Source organism: Colletotrichum paranaense (assembly GCF_030867605.1).
Source record: "Colletotrichum paranaense strain IMI 384185 chromosome Unknown Scaffold_7.1, whole genome shotgun sequence".
Lineage (NCBI taxonomy): Eukaryota > Fungi > Ascomycota > Sordariomycetes > Glomerellales > Glomerellaceae > Colletotrichum > Colletotrichum paranaense.
This window is the reverse complement of record NW_026848965.1, coordinates 284,092-307,351: the sequence shown is the minus strand read 5'-3', so window position 1 is coordinate 307,351 and position 23,260 is coordinate 284,092. Positions and strand designations below refer to the sequence as shown.

The 23,260-nt window shown below is 50.8% G+C and overlaps 8 protein-coding genes across 8 annotated transcripts; 3 read left to right on the top strand and 5 right to left on the bottom strand.

Annotated features, from left to right (window-relative positions):
• Positions 1 to 79: 79 nt before the first annotated feature.
• Positions 80 to 1,633, top strand: CPAR01_08895 (uncharacterized protein; the record flags this gene model as incomplete). The annotated part of the gene is made up of 1 exon (XM_060493162.1): positions 80 to 1,633. One exon carries the CDS (start codon positions 80 to 82, stop codon positions 1,631 to 1,633), a length of 1,554 nt encoding a protein of 517 aa, XP_060347292.1.
• A 702-nt stretch (positions 1,634 to 2,335) lies between these two features.
• Positions 2,336 to 2,593, bottom strand: CPAR01_08894 (uncharacterized protein; the record flags this gene model as incomplete). Its single annotated transcript, XM_060493161.1, has 1 exon — positions 2,336 to 2,593. The coding sequence occupies one exon, from the start codon at positions 2,591 to 2,593 to the stop codon at positions 2,336 to 2,338; it is 258 nt and encodes an 85-aa protein (XP_060347291.1).
• Positions 2,594 to 4,308: 1,715 nt separating this feature from the next.
• On the top strand, positions 4,309 to 4,984 carry CPAR01_08893 (uncharacterized protein; the record flags this gene model as incomplete). The annotated part of the gene is made up of 2 exons (XM_060493160.1): positions 4,309 to 4,328; positions 4,648 to 4,984. Coding segments are annotated over 2 exons (357 nt in total), but the record flags the coding sequence as incomplete, so codon positions are not given.
• Positions 4,985 to 7,878: 2,894 nt separating this feature from the next.
• CPAR01_08892 (uncharacterized protein) lies at positions 7,879 to 8,265 on the bottom strand (the record flags this gene model as incomplete). The annotated part of the gene is made up of 1 exon (XM_060493159.1): positions 7,879 to 8,265. One exon carries the CDS (start codon positions 8,263 to 8,265, stop codon positions 7,879 to 7,881), a length of 387 nt encoding a protein of 128 aa, XP_060347289.1.
• A 5,750-nt stretch (positions 8,266 to 14,015) lies between these two features.
• On the bottom strand, positions 14,016 to 14,612 carry CPAR01_08891 (uncharacterized protein; the record flags this gene model as incomplete). Its single annotated transcript, XM_060493158.1, has 1 exon — positions 14,016 to 14,612. One exon carries the CDS (start codon positions 14,610 to 14,612, stop codon positions 14,016 to 14,018), a length of 597 nt encoding a protein of 198 aa, XP_060347288.1.
• Positions 14,613 to 17,873: 3,261 nt separating this feature from the next.
• CPAR01_08890 (uncharacterized protein) lies at positions 17,874 to 18,059 on the bottom strand (the record flags this gene model as incomplete). The annotated part of the gene is made up of 1 exon (XM_060493157.1): positions 17,874 to 18,059. One exon carries the CDS (start codon positions 18,057 to 18,059, stop codon positions 17,874 to 17,876), a length of 186 nt encoding a protein of 61 aa, XP_060347287.1.
• Positions 18,060 to 19,158: 1,099 nt separating this feature from the next.
• On the bottom strand, positions 19,159 to 19,885 carry CPAR01_08889 (uncharacterized protein; the record flags this gene model as incomplete). The annotated part of the gene is made up of 2 exons (XM_060493156.1): positions 19,159 to 19,345; positions 19,398 to 19,885. The coding sequence occupies 2 exons, from the start codon at positions 19,883 to 19,885 to the stop codon at positions 19,159 to 19,161; spliced, it is 675 nt and encodes a 224-aa protein (XP_060347286.1).
• A 2,042-nt stretch (positions 19,886 to 21,927) lies between these two features.
• On the top strand, positions 21,928 to 22,394 carry CPAR01_08888 (uncharacterized protein; the record flags this gene model as incomplete). Its single annotated transcript, XM_060493155.1, has 3 exons — positions 21,928 to 22,049; positions 22,102 to 22,315; positions 22,359 to 22,394. 3 exons carry the CDS (start codon positions 21,928 to 21,930, stop codon positions 22,392 to 22,394), a joined length of 372 nt encoding a protein of 123 aa, XP_060347285.1.
• Between the last annotated feature and the right edge of the window lie 866 nt (positions 22,395 to 23,260).

Below are 23,260 nucleotides of genomic sequence, written 5' to 3'. Positions count from 1 at the left end.
TCTCGCGAAGACCGAAGAGACGACTATTTTGCGCTTCGTCTGGTTGTCATCTGCCCCCGTTGACAAAGATTTAGGCAGGATGCTCGCCGTTGCAACCAACAGATCAGAGACTCCCGTCACAGCTTTTCGATTGACACAGCGGATCAATTCGTCAAATTTGTCAAATTTGAGATGGATTCAATACAAAGCGAGCGACGGGGAATACCCAGACGCTGTGATGGAAGCTATTGCTCCAGCGTATGCGATGGTTCAGGACCCGGGGCCGTCGGAATACAAGATAACGAGAACGATAGCCTTCTGGGACGGAGACTCCGAGTGGAAGCGGCATCATCTGAGACAAACGCTTCTAGCGGCCGCTCGGAAGTACTTCGCTAACGAGAAAGATACCAGATCAATCTATATCACCCCCGGTTTGATGGGAAGATCGTTGAATGATGCCAAGAACTCGTACCATTTGATTATTCTCAATAGCGAGATAAAGGAGGTATTCGACACAGAGACATCGCATGTGGTTCAGAAACGGGTGGCGATGTCGAGGGCCCAGATGCTGACTCAAATAACTTGCGCCTTGGATAAGGATGTTGAGCAGGCGGATAGAACCATCCACGCCCAAGTGGCACTACAGGACATCCTCGACGCGGAACCTAAAAGGGAATTCGAAGATATTCACCTTCCGGTATTCATCATCTATATGATGGATGAATGTCCTGAAATTACTATCGATCGTCTCCGTGTTTGCTTCGTTGTCAAGGAGCCGGCATTCGCTGAGGCTATCCGTCGGCTTTATGTGTTGGGGCTCATCTACTACGGCATGGATGGAGTCAGTGTACATCTCAACATTTCCCAGGCCCGGAGGACTCTTGACTTCTTATCAACCACGGGAAACGACTTGTCAGTAGCCTGCTTTCTGAGCTGCATAACAGAGGACACGCCCGCCACGGCCCGGTCCGCGATGATCGACATTGCGGCTATCGTGCTCACGTGCCACGCTTTAAATCCCTTCTTCATCATTTCACCCGATCACTTTGCTGACGAAGATTCCATCAACGGGCTATTGCAGCGGCATTGCATAGACGTGCCAAGCGATGTTATCAAGAGTGGCGCCATGTGGTTGGCTTTGGCTATCTTCCGCCAATACGAAGAGGAGTGGCATACTGACAAGGGTTTTATCAAATTTGAGGATGGGACGCTTACTCTTTCATCCAATACATGCCGCAAAATCAGTTCCCGTGCAAGAAGGATCGACCATCGTGTGAACAACTTGATCCCGGAGGCTCAGGACAACGCATCAGAAGCGACGCTCGGAATTTCTCATGAAGACGTGGGAGAAATTCAAAGGTGCATGGTTCGTGCTTGGGCACACAACGTCCTTCTCCCCGACGGCAGAGGTGGCCTGGACAGCATCTTTTCTGGGACCTCGATCAAGCTAGTTCCCGACCAAGGTTTGCGACTTCCTCAGGACGCGCCACTACACGTACTCAGCTTTGGATTCGCTTTGTTTGAAACGGAGTACTATGCATGGCTTCCGACGGTCATACCGGAACAGATTCTTTTCGATACTGTTGGCGAAATGGGCTGTGACCTGGTGGACTTTGCTACGGTATATTTTGAGGAGGACGATGAAGATCATTAGAAAGGCTGGTCGGAAGACGAATCGGATCAAGGTGACGAAGCATAGGTGGGTAGTCAAGACCTCCCTGAAACGACATTCTCTATTGAATCGTTCGCCCACGTAGAGCCTGCGCATGTTTCGCTGTAAGACGAGAGAGTTGAGGGCATCACTTCTAGGTTAATAGACTCTTTCTTACCTAAACCTTCTCAAGTGAATTATGTCTTGATCCCTCCCGGGTCACTGCGTGATATGTCAATCGTAGATGAATAGAGCTGGCAGTTTAACAAGGCGGTAAGTAGTCGTAAAAGAACCTTCAACTCGTCGAAGATTAAGTACTTCAAGCACATTATCAGGTCAAATGGAACCAGTCGGCTTTATGAATAGTCGTATCTTGTGTACGTCATTCAGAGAAGAGAGTTGGGAGGAGCTCCCAAAAATCAATTGGTACTGTGTGTATCTACCTAGGATCCTTGAGAACGAGATACAAGCCTTGTGGCATGCCCAGAATGCAATCAAACTCCTGAAACCTTTTCGTTTGTTCAAACTTTTGCCTTGTCTTTCTTACTACATTCTCCCACATCTCTCTGATGAAATTTCCTACTTTCCTCGTCTCTTAGAACATATCCGTCTCTTTGTTGTCTCCATATTGTCGGCAGACTTTTGATGTCTTTGCACATAATTTGAGCCTTGCGTTTTGGTTTACTTTCAAGGGTATGATCTCACCTATTTAGACTTCACAGGCGCGGACTTGGTAGCCTTCTTCTGTCTCTCAAGAGCCATGGCAGCTTTATAGATGCAACAGTTCTTCTTATGAATCTCGATGTCGATCCCACTCTTCATGACGATGTTGCAGTGTTCGACCAAGTCCCCTTCACCATGCTTCTGCATGTGCGTACGATGGGTATCGGTATCCAACTTCTGATCCCAGTAGCAGCCGGATTGAGAGCAACACTTAATGGAGGGCTGCTGGGTGGTAAACATCTTCGCTTCGAGGTGCCAAGGAATTTGGTGTTGAGAGAAGAGGGACTCAGCAGTGCGCGATCAGGGGTCGGGAGAGAAAATTTCGATAGCAGCTAAGAGAACACATGAAGAGAGAGCGAGAGGGATCTTTTACTCCTATTTATACTTGGTCGTCGCAGACACCGCTCTTTCTCTTTTTAAAGACTATTCCGACAATGTGAGAGGGCTGTGGGCGACGAGGTGGTCCATCGGCCACGTGATATCGCTCCATGAGCGCGTTATCTACCCATGAACGCTACCACTTCTACCGACGCGGTTGCCTCACGCGTTCTGAAGGATACTATTGCATTACGCAGTGTCATGGGTCGGATAGACAGGAGTTACATGAGACCAGGTGGCTGTACTTGGCTAACCAGGGCATCCAGGGATTGGCGAATGGCCGAAGGCAGACTGGGAATTATTATGCCGGTAACCATCCCCGGGGGGCAAATTTGTTCCCTTGAGCAAGATGAGGGTCTGCAGGTAGCCAGGGATTTCAATGAGAATGCAACCTGGGGGCTGAATGCTGGGCTGTTCTTTGAGAGCTGACCATCTCGGACGACTCTCCGCGGCGGTTCCTCCAGAGCTTTGTAGCTTTTATCGCTCACATTGTTTCTCGGGCCCTAAAAACATGAGCCAGACCCTGCGACCCTCAGAAACTCCGACCTATAGTGGGCAGTTGCCTACGCCTACGGCCAGCAATGGGTGTCATTGGGGTCGAAATACTACCAACTCTGGCTGGAATAGCTTCATGTCAACTAGTAAAGCACGCGAGATTGAAGGTGAATCTATCGGTAATCAATCTGCTATAATCTGAACCCTAATGACCGAGGAAGCGATTTACTGCACATATTCCCACTGCGGTGTGAGAGCGGCCGCATTTCTGGCCTCCCAAGCATCGAAACCCCAATCATGGGGGAGAACTCCCCCCCTTGTCACCTGCATCCTGCCATGCATGTTGGAGCAAGGCAACATTGAGGTTGTGTGCGAAGGGAGATTACAGAATCCGATGCTATCCACATACTTAGTAACTTGGTAGAGGGAAACGCATGGGTTAAGTAGTCTTAGCTGCGAATGTTGCCACGAGCTCCCAACCCCTACGAGAGAATCATGCGCTGACTCCATGTATGCAGTCTATGACTCAAAGCCTTGGAGCTGCCGACATGCATACAGGCATGGTGGGTGCCCGCTCGGGGCGTAGGAAAGGCCCTTTCCGGCTTGCCATCATGCCGGCTTCTCCAAGCGGACCATCTTCTGACATACCCCAGTTGCGGATCTCGCTCCGCCTTGGAGAAATAATCCATCATTTTGGAGGGTTGAGAGACGAACACGTGGTGTTCGACCACCCGTTTCGTGCTCACCGGCTGCTGTTCAGGAGCGTCGACGGCATTGCGGGCGTTTAGAGCACCACAAGAGCTTGCATGACGCTCCCATGGCCGCTCGGGATGGCATCATGCGGTCTTACTTGGCCCGGAGATGGTGTATTATTCGCTCCTTAAGGTACTGTACGGTGAACCTGCCATTGCTAATCACAACCTTTTGGGATTTGGCACTGGCCCCTATTGACCTCCCATATAATGGAAAACTTCTGAGCACAAAGCTGTAAACAACGGTGTCTGTTTTCTCGCGTCTATGGACATGTGTGATGGAAGCAGATCGTGAGCTCCATCTGGATGCGTGACTGAAACTGTCGGTGCAGAACGTTGCGGGATCAGAGGTACGAGAGGCAGTGCACGTAGACATGACGACTTGCTGATCCCCTTCTTCCTACCTCACGTAGCAGTGCACATCAACGGGAATCCCTAATTGGTATGTGTCATGATATTTTACTCGTACCTCCCTCAATAATCATCACTCCAGCACCGCGTTGCTCCCAGCCGTGGCACCGTGAGGGCATCACGTCACGTCAATCCTGGTTATCAGATTAGTATCATGAGATGCTCAGCAAGACATCCGGCTTCGCCATTCTATTCATTGTCAAGTGCCAATGTGATGTGTGTCCCGTGTCACCGGCTAGAACCTTTCTTTTCGCGTAGTAACAATATCTTGCCTGAAGGCTCACAAGACATAGGCCCTCCTTGTTGCAAGAAGACGGGAGACCACGAGGTAGTCAGACGTACCCCTGATGCCGTCCTAGTAGGAAGCTTCTTACCTGAGACGGGTAACTGCCAACATGTGTGCCCATCTAGAGCGTCGGGAAGGTGCGGTTATTGTTTGCTCCTCTCTCCTCGCCATGCTCCTGCAGTCGCCACATCCTCGTTTCTGGAATTCGAGTCTCTGAACCGGGCCGACGAGCTCAAGGCGTTCTCTCGTGCTTGGATTGAAAGATCAAGGATCGGGCTCAAGGCAAAACCATTGCATCTCGTGGTCTGAGTGAAGGAGCAAGGAAATGCTACTATGACTAGGAGTCGGTAGACACACCGTCTACTCAAAAGGGGAGGAGAGCTCGCTGAACATTACCGGACTAGGCAGAGACATCTTCCAAAAAGACGCGAGGGGTATAAGAGCATAAGTAGAACCGTCTCGCTCGGCCTTCGGTGGGACATGACGACTTTGCTTCCTCGGTTAGTATGTGATTTTGGGAACTCAAGTTCGGTATTGGCTTCATCGATCGAGAAAGGTAACAAACGGGGGTTCTTGGTCTAATCATGAGAAAATGTCAGCACAGATCTCTCGGTTGTCGTCAATCGAGGTCAAGCAATCGAGGTCAAGAATGAAAGTCAATACGTCTACCTTCCGTATCCGCTCGAAAAGAGTATTTTCCGTAGGCTTACCGTAGTCCTGAACAGAGGCTTGAGTTACAGCAAAGTCTGATCCAAATCAAGACAGTTAGAACATCGAAAACGAAAGACTAGTGAATACCAACCTCGGAGTTTCGACAAAATTGCAGAGGCCAAGGTGCCATCAAGAGGGAAGCACCAGGAATGACAACTTGAGGGCAGCCGTTTATTGCCAGGAGAAAATTTCAGTGTCGAGACGATGCGAGGCAGCCAGGCATCCAGCCGTACGTCAGCTTCCTACATGACAAGATTTCATCCCATCAGAGGAACTTTTTTGGCAAGGCAGATTAATCGGGCTGTGTATCCTACTTTGGTCGACTTGGTTCACTGCGAGTGCTCCCAATGTAACCTCGAACCAACCAACTGCCAAACCGGCCGCATGCGAGAGACCGTTTCTGCGAACGCAAGAAGCGGTCGTGACCCGAACGCTCCCAATGATCACAGACTCCTGTTTCCTGATCGAGTGGCTGACGGCGCTTAATTTTTCCACTTGGCGCGAACGTCATGAACATCCTCCACCAGGCCTGGTGCCCTGCCACGTTGTGCGTGAAGAGCCCCCTTGAGTGTGCCTAAGTCGGTCACTTGACTTTCAGCTCCAAACTCGCCAATAGTTTCAATAAAAGTACTCTGCTGTTCTGCACCGGGCGTGGGTGAAGGCGGTGTGGTCGACGCTGGTGTGGTCGAGTCCTGGACACTCGGCCGCGCACTTGCACCCCGTCGACAGGGGCACGATTGCACCGCCAAATTATTTATTGCAAACCCTTCCACGAAGAAGTTGAGGTTAGAACTCATGTTCATGAGTAAAAGGATTCTCTTGGAGGAACACATCAAGCTCACACTCACGTCGCGGCCGGAATGCCGATCCCGCGCTCCCCGTTGTTGACCAGGTTGGCGTTCGAGGAGGCCCTCGCGAGGTGTGCCTGCCAGATGCGACAGCCATGCATCAAGCGGTTCGACGAGGCGGGTTAGCTTCCTAACAGTATGATTTTCTTTTCTATTCGATTCGGTTCTATATGGGCTCATAATGCTCTGCTGGTCCTGGGGGTCAGAAAAAAGGGGGAGGGGGTCGGTGTCCTGCACTTTGGTCCGCCAGCGGCCGCTGCCAACTCAACTCGCAGGAGGAAGAAACTTGAGTGGTACGAAGTGAAGAAACCCGTTGAAATGCAAGCCATGATAATGAGGAATATCAGTCAAGTGTGGCAAATCTAGTACAGTGTCCCAAACCTATTCGTGTCTACGTCTCCAGCGGGGCGTCCTCCGCCATCCATCATTATCCACCGGCGCGTCTCTGGAACAAAGTTGCATCTCAAATTTTGCTTCCCTTTGCTTCTTCTACTCAGAACCCATGCAGCTGAAGGATTTCGGCACCCATCATCTCCTTGTCCTAGACTCAAGACAGTAGAAGCGATGCAACTGTGTGTGTGTAAGTGTGTGTGTATGTGCAGCGGAACCCCTGGTATCGATCGCGACCTTGGCCTCAAAAGCAAATAGAAGGCTCTCTTAGTCCCACGCAAAGCTTGTCATATTTCTGTTTTCGGTTTCCGTGGTGATTCTTGTGACAGCTGACGGAAGCGTAGGCTTGGAAGGAGGGTGAACCTCCTCCAGTACCGCTTCATGAGTAGCGGAAAACCCTTACTCAACCCCGTGTCTCGACAAGGCGACAAAAGGCAACCACCAATAGTCTCTGAAGCCTCCGGCTAATGCAATTAATATGATGGATGGCTTCCCTCATCCTTCCCGAGGGTGTGTGGGTTCCAGCACAGGGCCAGACCGGGTGGGCTACCCGGAGGCCAACCCAGGCCTGTGCAGCAGGATATTAGAATACCAACCTCTGACAATGGCTCAAAGTATTGATCCGTGGTAATATTCTCGGTTTCAAATTTTGCACATCTCGTCAGTTCGGTCAGTCTGTACCCTGTCTCGCGTATTCCAATCTCGCCCCCAAGCTGCGGACTCAACACCAACTCACACCTACCCACCCACACGGACTCCCAAAGCCAGACCAGCTATTCCGTTTTCGTCTTAAAAGTCCAATTGAGCATCAAATTTCCTAGAGCACTGACATGCTGCCAAGCAGGGCCAGCTTTTTGTACTCAATTAACTGACGAGGGGATGCGGCAAGTCGGGGTCCCAAATTTACCATGCTAGCTTAGAGCGTAGGCTACAGTTACCTTAGATATGCGGAGCTGTGACGAGGTCTCTGTGAGTTGCAATGTGCTTGAAAAAGGTTTATTCTAGTCTAGGATAAGTTCCTCCAAGTGAAGTGAAGAAGACCAAAATCGGCATTGAATCCAAGCAACTCCATCGCTGCCCTCGTAACCTGACCACCCTTGTATCGCCCTGTTATCCAAATTTCTGAAATTCACCCTCCAGTTCTGACCAGTCTCGAAGGCCAGTCTACCAATATTCTGTTATCGTGCGTTCTTGCTAGAATCTATTTCTAGTCGTGGTGTCGTGCTTGACGTGTTTGTCGACATGACGAAGAATCTAGCTCGTCTGGCCGCCAGCGCAGGCCAGAGAACCGCATTTGATTTTCAGGGAGATCTTTCCGTAGTTTGAGCCATGAATGATGATCCCGCCATTGTGGACGGAGAGAGCTCGGTGGTTGCCCTCAGGAGCGCCCTCGGGATCGTCACCGCCGTCATGTTCAACGGAAGGCATGAGGGCTTCTGCAGCTGCTCTCATGCTCTTGCAATCGACGCAGGACTCCTTGTGGCGTTCAAGGTAGTGGCCAGTGTTGATATGATATCTTCCGCAGGGCGCCCGGCCTGGCGGTCCGTGATGGTAGAAGATATGGCGACGGAGGCTACAACCTGCGCTGGGCTGCCATCGGCACCTCTGATCGGAGCATTCTTGAGAGCTTCGTTGCGACATGTTGGCTTGGAGAGTCTTTTGGTGGACACGGAGGCGAGCTCAAAGCAAAGTGATAGAGAGTCTGAAGATGACTGAGTGTCGATGAACTGCTTTCAGCTAACCTCAGACGAAGGGCCCTGCTGATTTATATGTTTGTTTCTCTATGCCTCCGAGAAGACTGAGCTGAGATTAAGCAGCGACTTGAGTTGGGATCGGGCTGTTGTGGTGAGTCGTTGCTCGAATACAAGATAACAAGGCCCTGGGCCTGCTCCGCGCGGAACGGCCATGCTACGACTTGGGATTCGCTTTTCTTTTTCATCACACCCAATCTTCCAAAGGTTGTTCCCCCTGATCAAAGCGTAAATTACAGACGCGACGACGTCGTGTGGATGTGAGTACCTCCCATCAGCTGGGCCCCCGGCAATCCTAAGATCTACGTGGCTGTAAATTCTGGGGATTAAAAGCTCGTCTCTACGGATACACTCTACGGATACACTCTGTGGATACCTTGGTCTTCCAATGGTAATTGAGAAGACTGGTGGGCACGCTGCTTGACGTGATGGTGGGTTTAATCTGCCTGGCACCAGATCAATCCGAGCAACTAGAACTTAGCGCAAATCACAACTTGTTCCAGAGTATCTCCAAATCCGACCAGGTCCTGGGCCAGGTATCATGACAGCAGTAATGGAAGCCCGACAGGGCCTCGCCCCTTGGTTCCTCGGGTGCGCGGCACCACCCAATCCTTGTTGACTCGCATCTTGTGGCGTGTCAAATTTGCGTCGGCTCCGAGCCAATGCAGATAACTACGAAGGCAGATCCTCCGACGTAAATGCAAATCAAGCTCTACAGCGGACGAGATGCAACTTCGTCTTTGACACCTTGGGGTGAAAGACAAGAGGTGAAGGGAGTGGGGTTAGAGAAGAGAAGGAATGACTCGGCACTCTAGGGTAGGGGCAAGTAAGTACGGAACAAGGGATTGGAAAAGAGAAGGGAAGAAGGGAAGAAGAGGCTTCGGTGAGAGACATATCGGTTACCTAGGAGAGAGATTGGGGTGTCTGCAAACTCCCCGCGCTGACGCGCCGCGTCGAGGAGCGACTAGCGCGGCGGCCTTGGGATGCGGTGGGAGTGGAAGAGAGACCGGGGAAGGGAGTGACTGGGGTGAGAGAGGACCCCTCTGGGGTGTCGAAACGGAGCCGTTGGATGAAATGGGCACGTTGAATGAACGGCTGAAATAACCTCTCTCTTCCCTCCCCTCCCCCCCCCCCCCGGTTTTTCGACCTGGAAGCGATCGCTTTTCCAACTCGAGGGAACCGCGTCACTTGCTTGTGTGCACAATTCCATCGTCGCGGGACCTGACTTTTCTTTTTCTGCTCGTCTGGAAATGATCTGCGCAATGGAAGTCTATCCCGCAGCTACGGGCCACAATGGGTGTTGCGTTGCCAAGCCCCTCCAAATTATGTTCTCGCAAAATCTTGACTCTCCGCTCCTTGTCCTTCCAAGCACGCCAGATTATCAAGCCCCTTCCGGTTGCTGAAATGGGATTGACTGCCAATCTGCAAGGTACTTTTTCGACCTTGGTGATGCACTTCGTAGAGACCGCTCTTCGTCGCACGGCCTCAAACTTTCTTGGGCGTATGCTGATCAGTTCTCTCTGTGGCTCGACCGAGTTTCGTCTTCTGGTAGCAAGATGGCCAAGTCTACCTGGGTTCGCCATTGAGTAGCACAACCCATCCAGCCCTTCGTTCGGCGTTTGGTGCTCCCCGATCACCCCCTCATTTTGTTCTCCCACTCATCAAACCGCGTGCCCATGAGACTGGTGAAAGAATTAGTACCTCATAGAGAGATACTTTCATACTGTGAGATAGGAAGAGGTTTAACTAACCAAAAACATAATCGTAAGCGCCCCTTGCCTTTGAGCTTGGTCATACTCACCTACCGTACGGAGCATTTCCAGTGCGGGTGTACTGGTAGGGAATCGGAATCGACAGGCTGGGGCGTGGAAAGATTGACCCGCCACTGGTCAACGGTGCTCCTATATCCACGATTTTCCCAACGGCAACGGCACGGACACACAGACGGCACTAACTTAGTCTCCATTCACCACCGCACACAAACGGGTTCCCGCGGATACTTGCATACTCTGCCTCCAGCGGCGAGACAGCTTGCTTGACCTGGCGGGGGTCATCCAAAGACCAAACTGATAATTTGTAGCTTACGGAGTAATTAGTCCATGTTTTGCTATCTAGATGAACCAAACCTAAACAGGCGCCAGCATAGTGAAGTCGAGGGGGTTCCGACATCGAGAATTTACATGAGTGTCTGCTCCTCGGGGTGCCTTGCAGGAAACGTGATACATTGTCCGACTATGGGCTTCTCATGTATCCACGGCAGGTCAAAGCGAACTCAAGTGAATCTCTTTTGAAGTATAGAGTCCACCGCACACGCCGTCATCTGACAACCAGGATATATTGGGAAACTTGGCACAGGCACCGTCAACGCCAGTGGGGGTGTCTTCTTAGCCAGGTAGGCGGCTAGGGTCTTCATGTCACTTGCAAGTAACAGACAGGGGGCGTTGGGTCTTGAGCGAACCAAAGTATTGACAGACGGTATCTTGCTGGATCTGGGTCGTCTGGGGCTTTCTAGAACATCCAGCACGTCACCCATGCTAGCGTCACCTACCTACGTTACCTTACCTTAGCTTTGGTCTGTCAACTACGGTTCCGTACCCATACATGTTACCTTAAGATCCAAACAGATCTCCCAAATTTGGCCAGTAAACATACGCTGGCGGGTGTTCCTTGTAGCCTATTGAGAACTGGACGGGGCGTGGCACGATGAGCAGCTCCTATTCCCGTTCCACCCATTCCGTGTAGCGTATTGTACAGATCCCGGGCACTAGGAAGCCTTACCCGTGCTGGTTTCTCTGGACCGCCCACATGCACCACACCACACCAGCGGCAGCGGCAGCCGCGACGGACACGGGTCCAAGAAGATCCAGAGGATGGAGCTGACGCCAATTTCCCTTCTATCCGTACGGACCTTCAAAGACTTTCTGCTGGAATATGCAATGCGAGGTCCGCCTGTGCGGACAAGGGTGTCAGACTCGTCAGCTCTCACATACTCCCTCAGTCCCAATATGCACGCCAACAGGGATACAAGAGACCCAACGTCTCGATCCCAGTCCCGGCACACGGAAGCCATTACCCGTCACCAACAGCAAGGTAGCTAGTTCGATCAAGTTCTCGTATCTCGACATTCGAAGGGGGTCCTCTCTTGTCCTCTGTGCCAGGAGCCGCCCAAACACCTCCGATGTAGTCGGTACCGAATGCGCTTTCTGCTGCTTATGAAAGACTCAGGATTGGCGTGAGCCGAAGCGAGCTTAATTGAACGACGTCCAAGTACATCACACATGTTCTCACGAATATGAGATTAACGCAGCAACATGGAGACGGCCTGTCTACCCCAATAGTCAGATCATTATGAATCAGTAGGCTGCGCAATACTCTTTAAGGAGTATTCAGGAGGAGTCTGACCTGCCAAGCCGGCAGTGCCGTTTTCTTCTACGCCGTCCGCTCACTATACAGCGAACGAGACTTAGAATGTCGGATCTGTGACGCCTTCCGAGGCTACTTGGCGCTTCGACCACATTGTCCGTGCCGGCGTCATCCCGCCGAGCTGATCTTCTTGTTGCCTGCTCCAGAACTCCTGACGCGTTGAATAAACTCAGTCACGGTTGTACTGTGATGGTAGAGCTCAACAGAGCCTCGCAGCCAGGGTGTTGAATGGACGCTGGGACTCGCTGGGCAGCACCTATGGCCCGGGCGATGGGCTACTTCTGTGCAGGACACGCGGCTTCCAGGAGCCTCTCCGCCCGTTGCAGCCGTAGAGGCGTAACTCATGCAAGAGAATTGGCAGACACAACAATTCCCGAGATCGCCTTCGGCTCACTCTGATGTGTGACATGCCGGCTCCGACATGTCAGACAAGGGGGGGGGGGACAACTTTTGATTTTGTCCCCCCTCCCTTGTCAGGTCAACCCTGCAGACTCGGCCCTCCAACAGCTCATTGGATATGACGGATGATAGATTGGTGGAAAACTGCCGCCAAGCTACGAACCCCTGCACGTCGGGGCTAGATAAGCATGTCCTCATTGCTTTTTCTCCCGAGACTCGCCAGGAGCCAACGTAAGGTACTCCGGAGGCCGCAAACCACCTCAACTAGCGTCGTGCGCCGTTGGCCAACGGTGGTATCCACCATCCTTTGTCTTCGGCCCCACTCCGACTCACGGCCTTCGGCCGGCCGTCGGATAGGCCGTTCCGCTGAAATCGGGATCAATCATCTACCGTGTTTGAACTCGTCTTTCTGCAGGAAAGGTCTTGTGAGCATATGAAGCAAGAGGAATAGCTTCGAAATTTGTTGAGTTGACCGTTGGAATCGCGTATCCTAGCGAATTTAATCGTGAAAAGGCCTGCTGTCTCCGGAAGGCTGCCAAGTATCATGCTCTCCAGGTCATGCAGCTAAGACGCGAGCGGAGACTTTCTTTTCCTCTAACCTGAAGCTTACAAATTGTCTCGAGAACACGTGCTAATGAGGTGTGCGTAGAAGATACACGCTTCTCTCCCTGCCAAGACGGCTCAACCTGGTGGCCAGGTACGGACGAATCACTAGGCAACTAGCCAGGCATGTGGCGTCAGGTAAACCTTGACTCTTTTGGAGCTCATCGGAGCTATGTATATCACTTGAGATCGCATCACGACAGCTCCGGCTTAGACTATTCCAAGTCAAAGTGCCATTGCAGCCCTCAAACGCGGTGTTCTTGTCTGTTCAAGCAGAGGTCATCGATCACGTCAGCTTCTAGATCACGACTCAAACTCTATCATCTAGATGACCTGCACTGGAAAAGAGGCAGGAGAATGAAAGAAAATATGTCTTACCTCACGGCCTGCTATCAAACACAATCACGACTCGAGGCCGGGCGAGAGGATTGGATAGTATGTATGAGATCCCAAGTCAATGACGCATTCTCCATGGAGCCAATGGATCACCTGGCCCAGCCTCGCTCATCTATGGGTAGTTGAAGTCCGATGCAGGCAGCCGACGTGGTAGCCCGGCCCGCTCCTGGCTGACCTCCTCGAGGTAGCGGGCGTGAGGCAACGCGAGTAGAGAACGGCTGCCAAGAAGTCAATGAACACTGGATACAAGAATATGTCTTACCTTACTCGGACATGGTCAGCAAGGCGTCAAGCGGGCAGAGCTTGGGGAAGCTCTGCTTGGTCCGTGTCCGAATTGCTGGAGATACTTCCGGATCACTGGCTGACAGGGGATACCGTTGCACAGATGGGCTATGGGCGACAGCAAGAAACAATCCTCGGGCCGCTGCACTCTTCATCTTTCGTGCCTTTCCATTCCAAGGATCTTGGTTCATCGCAACTACCCATAGAAAACTACCTTGAGCTTAGTCTCCCTTCCTCTGCTAATTCGAGGGATGTGCACCACAGGGAATCAATCTGTCCCAGGGGAGGTGTTCGAGGCTTGACGCAATGTTATTGAGTGTTTTCTATTGCAACAATAAATTTACTCCCAACTTTCAATCAAAGCTCTTCTACCCAGAAAAATTATTGGATTATCCCGGTGGACCACATCCCTGAAACCTCTCCGTGGTCAGGTCAGTGGCCTTCTCCTCAAGGCAGCCGCTCGCTCATCGTAAACCCGGGGCTAGGATATCTCCTCAATGATAGCTCATGGCAGAAAGAGTCATTGAGCAGTGCTTACTATGCGTTTTCTTCTTCGAAATTAACTGAGTCGTCACAAGTGTACGGGCAATAGTATGTGGAAATGTTTCCAACGTTGCCACTGCCAACGCCCATGGGTTGTCCCATTGCGTTCGAGAGGGTTGTGTTCAATAAAGTTGGCAGCACCTGAGATTCGAAGATGCTGTCGATTAAGCCAGTCCAGGTTCCAGTATCAACAGGAATGGCCGAGTCTAAATTGGCTGAGACGAAGGTCCGTCCTGCTTGACTGCAGTCTGCCGTTGGATGAGCTGTGTCCAAATGTCGTGGGTCAAATCCTTCGGCTGTGGTTGACTCCACGTGAGTCGGGTCAATGAATGCTGGAGAAGTATGGAATTCTCTCTGAAAGCTTTCTGATTCGGTTCCCGAGTTGTTCTGGCTTGCGAGATGGCCACTGCGAAGACATTTGCATGTCTCGCACTGTGTTTTATGGCGCTTCACGTTGTCTGCCCTAGGCTTGAGCCATCCGCCGCAGGGCATTTTAACGCGTGCTGAATGAACGGTCTTGGTGTGTCTCTTGTGGTTGCCTTTCTGAGTGAATGTCTTGCCGCAGCACACGAGTGCCTTTTCAGATGTCATGGCGATTCCGGCTGTCGTCTTGGGTGGTGAAACGCAGGTCTACAGAAAGATGGTTCTCGCCAATGCTAAGGCATTGAGGAATGAGCAAAGAACAGAATGAGTGCCCACGTCTACTTCTGATCATACTTCTTTGAAGAAGCGACTCGTATTTAAGGTGAGCGGGGTTGGCGCTTTTGGTAGTGCGCATGAGGAAAACAAGGCAACGAGTCGAAGGCCCTCCACAGCTCGTGGATACGGATAGCAGTAAGTTTCGTGACGCGGAGTCATAGCTTTTCCGAAGCCTTTGGGGTCAAGTCGAGTTGTGGTAACTTGTCTGAATGGGACAAGCTATAGAGGGCGGAACGCCTGGCAGGTGGCACGATGGAAGCTAGCCAGGCGAGAGACCGTATGTGGTGAAAGCAAAAAAGGAATGTGCTTAGATACAGCTACCGTATGTCGCCGTCTGGGCGGAAAAAGCGGGCGATAAAATCGGTAAAGTGATCTTAGCATAGGTACCTATGATGCCCAGGAGGCACGACTGTACCTTCCAAGCGAGTATCGACGCACCTCCAAAGGCTGGACTGTACTTGGATTTGTAGGCGCGCAAGACGGTCATCACCAAATATAGATGAGATATGGGAAACCGTTGGGAAAGAAACGGTAGTCCGTCTCTCGTCTCGCTTCTGAGGAATGCGGCTGCCGTTATTCTCGCCATTACGAGTCGACATTGAAACGCCAAATGAATGACGGGAGCCAAGCCAGACGACTGGAGTCAATCATCAGCTGCCCAATTCAGGCATCAAGAGCAGGAAGCTTCGAAGGCTTGACATGAGGCTCCGGACAGTGGTCGCCGAGAATACGTAGAAATATTCATAGGGTAAATAATATTTGTTTAGGATGGACATCAAACATACGGTCGTATCGGGTAGAATGACGGGCAAGTTGTTGAGGTTATCTTAGAAACGGGGGCAATAGCTGAAGCCTTTGCTGCTTTCCGGTCCGGCACGGTGGAAATCCAGTTCATCCCCTAATCATTGACGTACTCAGAGAACAGCTCCTACTCCATTCTTACAGTGTTCTGAGAAAGCTTGAAAGTGAGGCGAGACACATTGCCAGCCCCCACATCTTGCGGTCACACTCTCCTCACGCTCCATCCCGTCCCTAGGCTAAGAGACTAGCTGTTCTACTTCAAACTAACGGGCCATAAGCGCGGGCAGTCCAGACTTCGGAGCTAAAGAAGCAATAACTAAGGAAGCAGTAATGCGAAGGCAGACAGGGCGCTACAGGTGCTCCCAAAGAGACCATCATCTGACCGACGATTTCGTCCTAAGGGGTAGAGGTCGGCCAAACGATACCAGCATGGGTTCATCCAAGGATCTAACTTTGGAAGTATCTTATATGCCCCATAGACTTTTACTTTATCATCTGGGCTACTTCTTAATCAAAAGAGAAAAAAGAGTGTATGCCCCTAAAAGGCTGCTGTCGGACTTTGCGATACCGTAATGCGGGAGAACGACGAGGAATGACGGGCTGATGGTCTGTGGGTCTACGGAATGTTGGACAGGTTCAGCTCCTTTCTGGACTCTGATCAGCACACTAACGCGGGTGATCCCGAACGATAGGGCCTCTTGAGCCTTCATGTAGCCTCAAGTCAGCAGCACTCGACAGTAGCCAAGACGAAAGCCATATCAATTCTCGAATTAGGGGACGATGGTGTAGAGGACTGGTGGAGAATAGTCGCGTCTAGCTTCGTTGCAGCCTGCTGATGAAGAGTGCCTTCATCATGGGTGAGACACTCAAATTACATGGAACAGGGTGCAGCTCCCTTCCCCTTTCCCCTTTTCTGATGTCTTCTTCCATGGCTCTTGATTCGCCCGATTCCGTGCCGCGGCAACACCACGGACTGACCAGCCCTGTGTGAGAGCCCAAGAAGCCGACATGTCGGTGCTCCCGTGGCGAGCCTCCCACAGTGACGTATGGAAAGCTTATTCCGCTGTTGACAGATTGATGATGCCTCACTTGGAGGTAGTGAAGGAGTTGGCCACCCACGGGCACATCAGTCCAGTTGCTGTCGGATCAACCACATACCTCCTTTCCACGATGAACTGTTGCATCTTGTCAGCTTGCTTCAGACCTAGCGGTAACTACACTGTCACTTTACCTAAATGGCGACGTTCCCAGGTCTGACTCGCTGCTTTCTCTGTCTGTTTTCTCACCAAGCGAACAGTTATTCATTGAGTGTCCATGTGAGGCTGTCCAACCAATACTACTGCAGAATCGAACGAGACAGACTCTCGCTCTTATTCGAGTGAGAAACACATCTCAATTTGCCCTCCGTTGCTTGTCATCGTCGTGAAGCTTGATAAATAGTGCGTGAATTCGGTCAAAGACGAAACCTACGGATTACGCTTGTCGCTAGTGGAAGGACTGGCACGATTTCGGGCCGTTTGCGGCCACCCATGCGAGCCCAACGCGCACTCACTCACTCCAACGCGACAGGCTAAGACTAACTCTTGCATCGTTACAACGTTGTATTTGAGCTTATTTGAACTGCATTGCAAGATTAGCTAGCGCTTGTTTGGCTGAGGCAGACGCTATCGTTACTGCGGCACAGACGTGGTCCTAAGAGCCGACCGGTCCGACCACGACGCCACTAGCTAGCGAAATCAACATCGATCGCGCCAACCATGAATTGATAGATGCGATGGTTGGTCCTATATTCGCATTGACAACATTCTTGGGTCTTAATCTTGCTGCCGTGGGGTATGCTTGTAAGTAGGTAGAGACATCATCCTCTTTCCAAAAGAAAGTGGTAAGCTGTCAGTATGTCACTGAACCGATTTGATACCTCCTAGGGACCGAACCTATTCTTTTAAAGCTGCGTCGGTAATGTTTAGTGGGTTTCCAATTCGGTCCGTGCTCTCCGCTGAGGGAAGGTTCCGAAACCCGGAGGACTGCCGATGCATCTCCACAAGTGATCGGACATCGTCTCCACTTTTACCGGTAACTCGGACCCGTTGCGATCGGCGTTACCAACAAGAACATATGCGCCACGAAATCTTCACAGAACGTCATTCCACATGCCTGATATACCAAAATGATTCTGTCGCTGCTTTTTCATTCCAATTCTGAAGAAAATTACCTTTCAGCTTCTATAGTCAGAGCTATGTGCTCACATGGACCGGACTGGACTTGAAACCTGGATGGGCTCCTATGGGCTTCCACGATCACCCGGCTATTCGAGATGATAGTGAGGGTTTTCCAAAGGATAATTGCGAGTAGCTAGCCACATAGCCTATAGGCTAGGAAGCAACATGTTCCAGTAGCCCATATTACCCATCGGCTGCATGAGCTGTTACCAATCGAGCTACCCACAGGAGCGTAGATCAGACTTCCATCGACTTTGTCGCGGTTGATCAATGTAAAAGAACGCGCTTTGTTCCGAGTATACTTCATATCCGTGAGCATCACGCCTCGTAGACTTACATTATCCAAAACACAAATCCGCAGATGCCCAAACTTCAGTCGCGAGACTTCGATGGTTTTGGCAGAGCCCCCAGACAATTGAGATGGCACCCTAAACAGAGTTGAGGCATCGCATAACTCTGTCAGATCCGCCGTGTCATGTCGAAAACACCACTCTTGGCCTAGAGGTCACAAATCTAGAGAAAGCCCACCAACCGCTTGATTCAAGATGACTAAGAACCATAGAGCCACCAGGAACATAGAGAAACTGCAATTCCTTGTGCACCAAGCTATTATAGTACGGAGTCAGTGCACCTGGATAGTTCGAGTCCAAGGCCATCCTCTGTGCCGTGAGCTTGGTCACGTTGCATCAAGACTGTCCTTTGTGAGTGCCAAGTGACCTTTTCAGACAGTCGAATGCTTCTGATTTCGGTCTGAGAGAAAAGACCTGGCGTTTCGGTAGCATTACCGCCATGATTCCATTACGGCGACCTTGCCCTTCAGTAATATTCAGCCCGTGCAAATCATCATCTCCCCCTAATCAGCTTGCACCAGATCCCACCCTCTGCTGGCTTTCTCGAGTATAGAATCGAGGTAGGAATCACGCTCTATAGCTTTTGTGTCAAAATTCGACATCTCGGTCGCTGAGATCGTACGGCGCAAACTGTCGCATCAATAAGTGTCAGCCAAATAGCCTCACATCCAGTTGGAATATCGTGACTGCATACTTACTCCAGACATTGCCGCAGGACCGCTGTCTTGATCAAACAGGCCCCGACATCACCAAATAAACAGGACTTCTTTCTGATCGCAGGAAGGTTGAACAATAATTTCGAGGTATCGTGATGTACAAAGAACGCCTTGTCGTTGAATCCGAGGGGCAGCTGCGACACATATGTATCCAAACGTTGGTCGCCTTACGCCGCTGACTCATCACACACACCCTCCACGTTGTTTGGATTTAGGCGACCACCGACCATTCCCAATGGAGCCAATCTTTCAATCTAGCCCAAAGACCCTCTAACCAGTGGTCAAAACTTCCCGTACGTGTCGTTTCTGTGCCAAGGGCTGATTGCTCTGGTGGACAAGCGTGACAAGGCAACTAAGATGATGGATCTGAGTGGATACTTCTTGCGCCGGGATCCTGTGGGGTTGTCTGCACGACATCAACGATGAGCGTTTTGTTCTCCACAACAGTTACCAGTGGAAGGGGACATATCCGCATTCGTACGTTTGTTACTTCGTCCCATGTACTAATGGGACCAGTCCATGTGAAATCACCGCCAGGACTATCAAATCGTCAGAACAAGATTATCATTATGATCTCGGAGGGGAACTCACAATCCGTATGGGTAGGCGTAGATCGTGTCCAAAACCGGGTCATGCAGCGGTGCATTGACGCCATCATCGTACGAAGTGTCTCGCGTCTCATTCTCAGGGGCATGTAGGTAGACTTCATTAGGGGTGACACAGCCCGATAGCTCGTTCTGGGCTGGGGTCCCGTCGACTGCGCGTGCTGTGATAACTTGTTGTACATGCTGACTAAGACACTCTGACCGACGGGGCTTAGTCATGCTTGGAACTTTTCCAGTACCGACAGGCTTTCGGAGACACGCGTGGCACCTTTGCTGATGGCGTCTGATGTTGCAAGAATGACCTCGTAGAAGCTTTCCGCAACGCATTTTGACTAGTGGACCGTGCACAGCTCTCATATGCCGCTTAAGGTTGGCTTTTGTTGGAAAGGGCTTTGAAGTGCAGCCAAGTGTCACGCACGGGAAGAACTCATGGGCAAAAGTTGCCATCAACGGCATTGCTTCCAACGTGGCCATTGCGACTCTAAAGATTCCGTTTCGGATTCTCTGTCACACGCTGGGTCAGTCGAGCTATAAGGAGTGTTTGGCATTCGTTTCGTTGAGAAGAGTTGTGTTAGCAACAGGCGGTCGAGGTCGTAAAGAGATATGTATATTCGGAGAATATCGAGAAAATGCAGAGGCGACGTTCCGTTGATGAGAGCTTTACGCCGCAAGAGAATAAAGCTGTATAAGGGGTAGCTGGAGACACGTGCCCAAATTCGGTCTGGAGCTGTACGATTGTTACCATTGAACTCTTGACGAGGACGCTGGCTACCTAAATATGGACAGAGTCACAGAGGTCAGTTCCAAGGGCGAACCACTCGCCACTTAAGGCACATGCATTAGCACGGTTGCCTGAGAAGGCCTGCGAGAGCCTCAGGCTGGTTCGCGAACCAGTCGCTTTTGGCATCCTGGGGGACTTCCTCTTCGCCCACCCCAAGTTCCCGTCTATTTCTTTCTTCCCAGTCCAAGTCACAAACGGCTCATCGAACCAAGAAGCCGGCACCTTGGACGATGATTCGAGCCAGCTCCCTGCCATGATGACCTCCCGGCTGAGCTAAGGTAAGTCAACCTTCCTTAACCCCACCTTCAATTGAAGAGGTATCTAGCCTGACGAACTGCGGCCGTTGCAAGGAGTTGTTAGAATTGCATTTAACGTTCGGCCGGGCAAAGTTATCGCAGAACTTCGAAGTGCAAGCCATCGCTGAAGTTTGCCTGGCACGTTTTGTATACCTACCTCAAAGCACTTCCATTGCGACCCGTTTACCTCTATCATCAGTCAACGACCCAAGCCCTCTTCTATCTCCCACATTCATGATGGTTATCACGATGCCAGTGTGCTCTTACGGTAATATTTAAACCCCTTCACACTGTGTTGTTCCGATCATGGACACGATATGATTCATTGTGAAATCATGGCGAGAAGGGGTTTTACCTTGTACACTGCACAGCGTTCACTTGATTACTTTGCTTTGGTCCAGAATGGATGGATTCAGGAGTGATACTCCGTTGACAACATTGGAGCGTGGCAAAAGGAATCGGCCTGGAAGATCACCTTTGGAACCATCATTACCTTGGAATCTACCGTTCAAGGCGTAAGTGCACGAGATCGATGCAGAAATGTAACGCATGCTTCTTTGCACATTTGACCTGGCTTGCCGTGAGAGCAATAGAATGACTATATTGTTAATTTCTCGCCAGGTCCACAACTCGTTCTAACTATTCGAGTCGTCAATCGTTTTTCCCGCCCGTAAACAGTCCGAGAGGTCAACAACAGGCTCAAAAGAATCTACATCATGCAGGAGATCTTTGCCACCCTGCTCCTCCTCTTCTGAGCCGCATCTTTCTGCACTCGTTCCTCTTTCCCCTCTGCCATGTAGTTACAGCTTTCGTAAGCGACGTCTGGACTGAACCCAAGGCGGTCCACACCACACACCCCACACCACCCTCTTCCCTAAGACACCCCCCCTCTGAGCCATCTACCCCCTTCCCTTGGTTGCCTTACCAAGGAGCCGCGTGGTTTGCGAACCAGAAGAAGTCGTGTTCTTCGGGGTCATGGTGACACCCCACCCTCCAGCTCATGTAGGTCGCACTCGGTATAGGTTTTGCTCTGCTTTGATGTCAACAAGCCATGCAAAGTTACCTGCCGCCTTGATAGATGCCTACTCCCGTAAATCAACACAGGTCCTTATATCCAAATATTCCACTCTATTTTTCTTTCTCTCTCCACCTTCTCCAAGGCAACTTCCCCCATGATTTCGCCCTTCCATATCATCCCGAGTAGAGTGGCTAGGTATCTCGCCATCCCAAGCACGAACAAAGACTGGATGAGACAGACAGATTCAATCAGCATCTGGTTTCATGACACTTTCCTGAATCCGCAATACGCGAGCTAGTGTCTTCATTCACCAAACCCCAATTTCCATGAACCTATATCCATCAAAATCCATATGTTGACTGCCCAGCAGCTTTCGTTCCAAAAACCCAGTACCCCCCAACGCCGTCTGACTTGACTACTCATGCTCACATGTAGCCCTCGACTTACAGGCCGCTCTACTTACGAAAACTCTCAACTCACGAACTTCGACCGACGTAACCATCCATGCTCGGATTTTCGTAGCATTCGCCAAATAGATATAAGCTGAGCACAAGGACCTGCCATACAACTTGGATAGTATCTAGCCAGGCTTTAGATTCCTGAGAAAAGGAAATTTGCTCAAAGTTTCACTTGACTATAAGCAAAGCGTAGAAGTCGACTACGAATACGAAGACGACGACTTACGCATTGCGGAATTCCATCACAACAAGAGAACCAACGAAAAGGTCGACGAAAGTTCGACTCTAGCCTCCGAGAAAAGGGACTGCGACGCTTTCGAAATCCCTACAGGACGGGTTATGTCCGTCAAAGTGCGCAACAGACATGACTACCATAGTCTAACAACACACTTAGTCCGAAGCATGGGTCCGGCTTCCGAAGCAATACTGACACCTGTCGAATCTTCGACTCGGTAATGATAAATACGCATCAATCAGCGGCTCATAGTCTCGCAGGCTTGGCCGAGCATCTCGTTAATGTTGCGACTCGCCTAACGCTTCTACAACGTCTTGAGAGTCACACAAATTCAATATTCCCAAGGAGGTTTATTGCAACGACGAGTTCAATGGCTCAAAATCAACGGTGACGCTCATAGCGACTGGCTCGATTTAGGTATCAACGGCTGATGCCATCACGGCAGTACTCTGACATGGCAATAGTTGTATCATGGCTTATCCTTCTCAACATCTCTTTGGTCCACTTCCCAACCTTGCCCAAAGCCCAACATGGACACGCCGCCCCCGACCCACGATGTAAATATTCCAGAGCGATAAAGAACCTCTCAGGAACGCAGTGTTTTCCAGATGAATCTTTCTCACTTATCACCATGAGCCTAGATGCAGACTAATGCCTCCCAGCAAGAGCCCTGAATGCGGCCCATTGGTGGCACCTATAGCAACTGGTTGGAAAACGATGGTGGAAGTAACAAACCGTATAGGAAGAGGTATGTTAGTAGGAAGGTTACGAGTAGAGAGGCTAGGCTGTAGGCTCCTCACAGTCCTCATGATCCTTAAGTAAGTGCAGTAAGATAAATATTATAATCAAGATCACTACGGAGATTTTTCACCTTGTCCCTATCTCTTCCCTCCGCGTCTTTTCTCTCGGCGTCAACTTCGTCCTCGTCTTCAATCCCGTCTTCGTCCTCGTCGTTGGCATTGTACTCGACCTTCCTGCTACTATTCCCCTTGAATACTACCTAGATAGCGACGCCGATAACGTAAGATCCTTTGACGCCGGGAACAGAGAAAGAAAGCGCC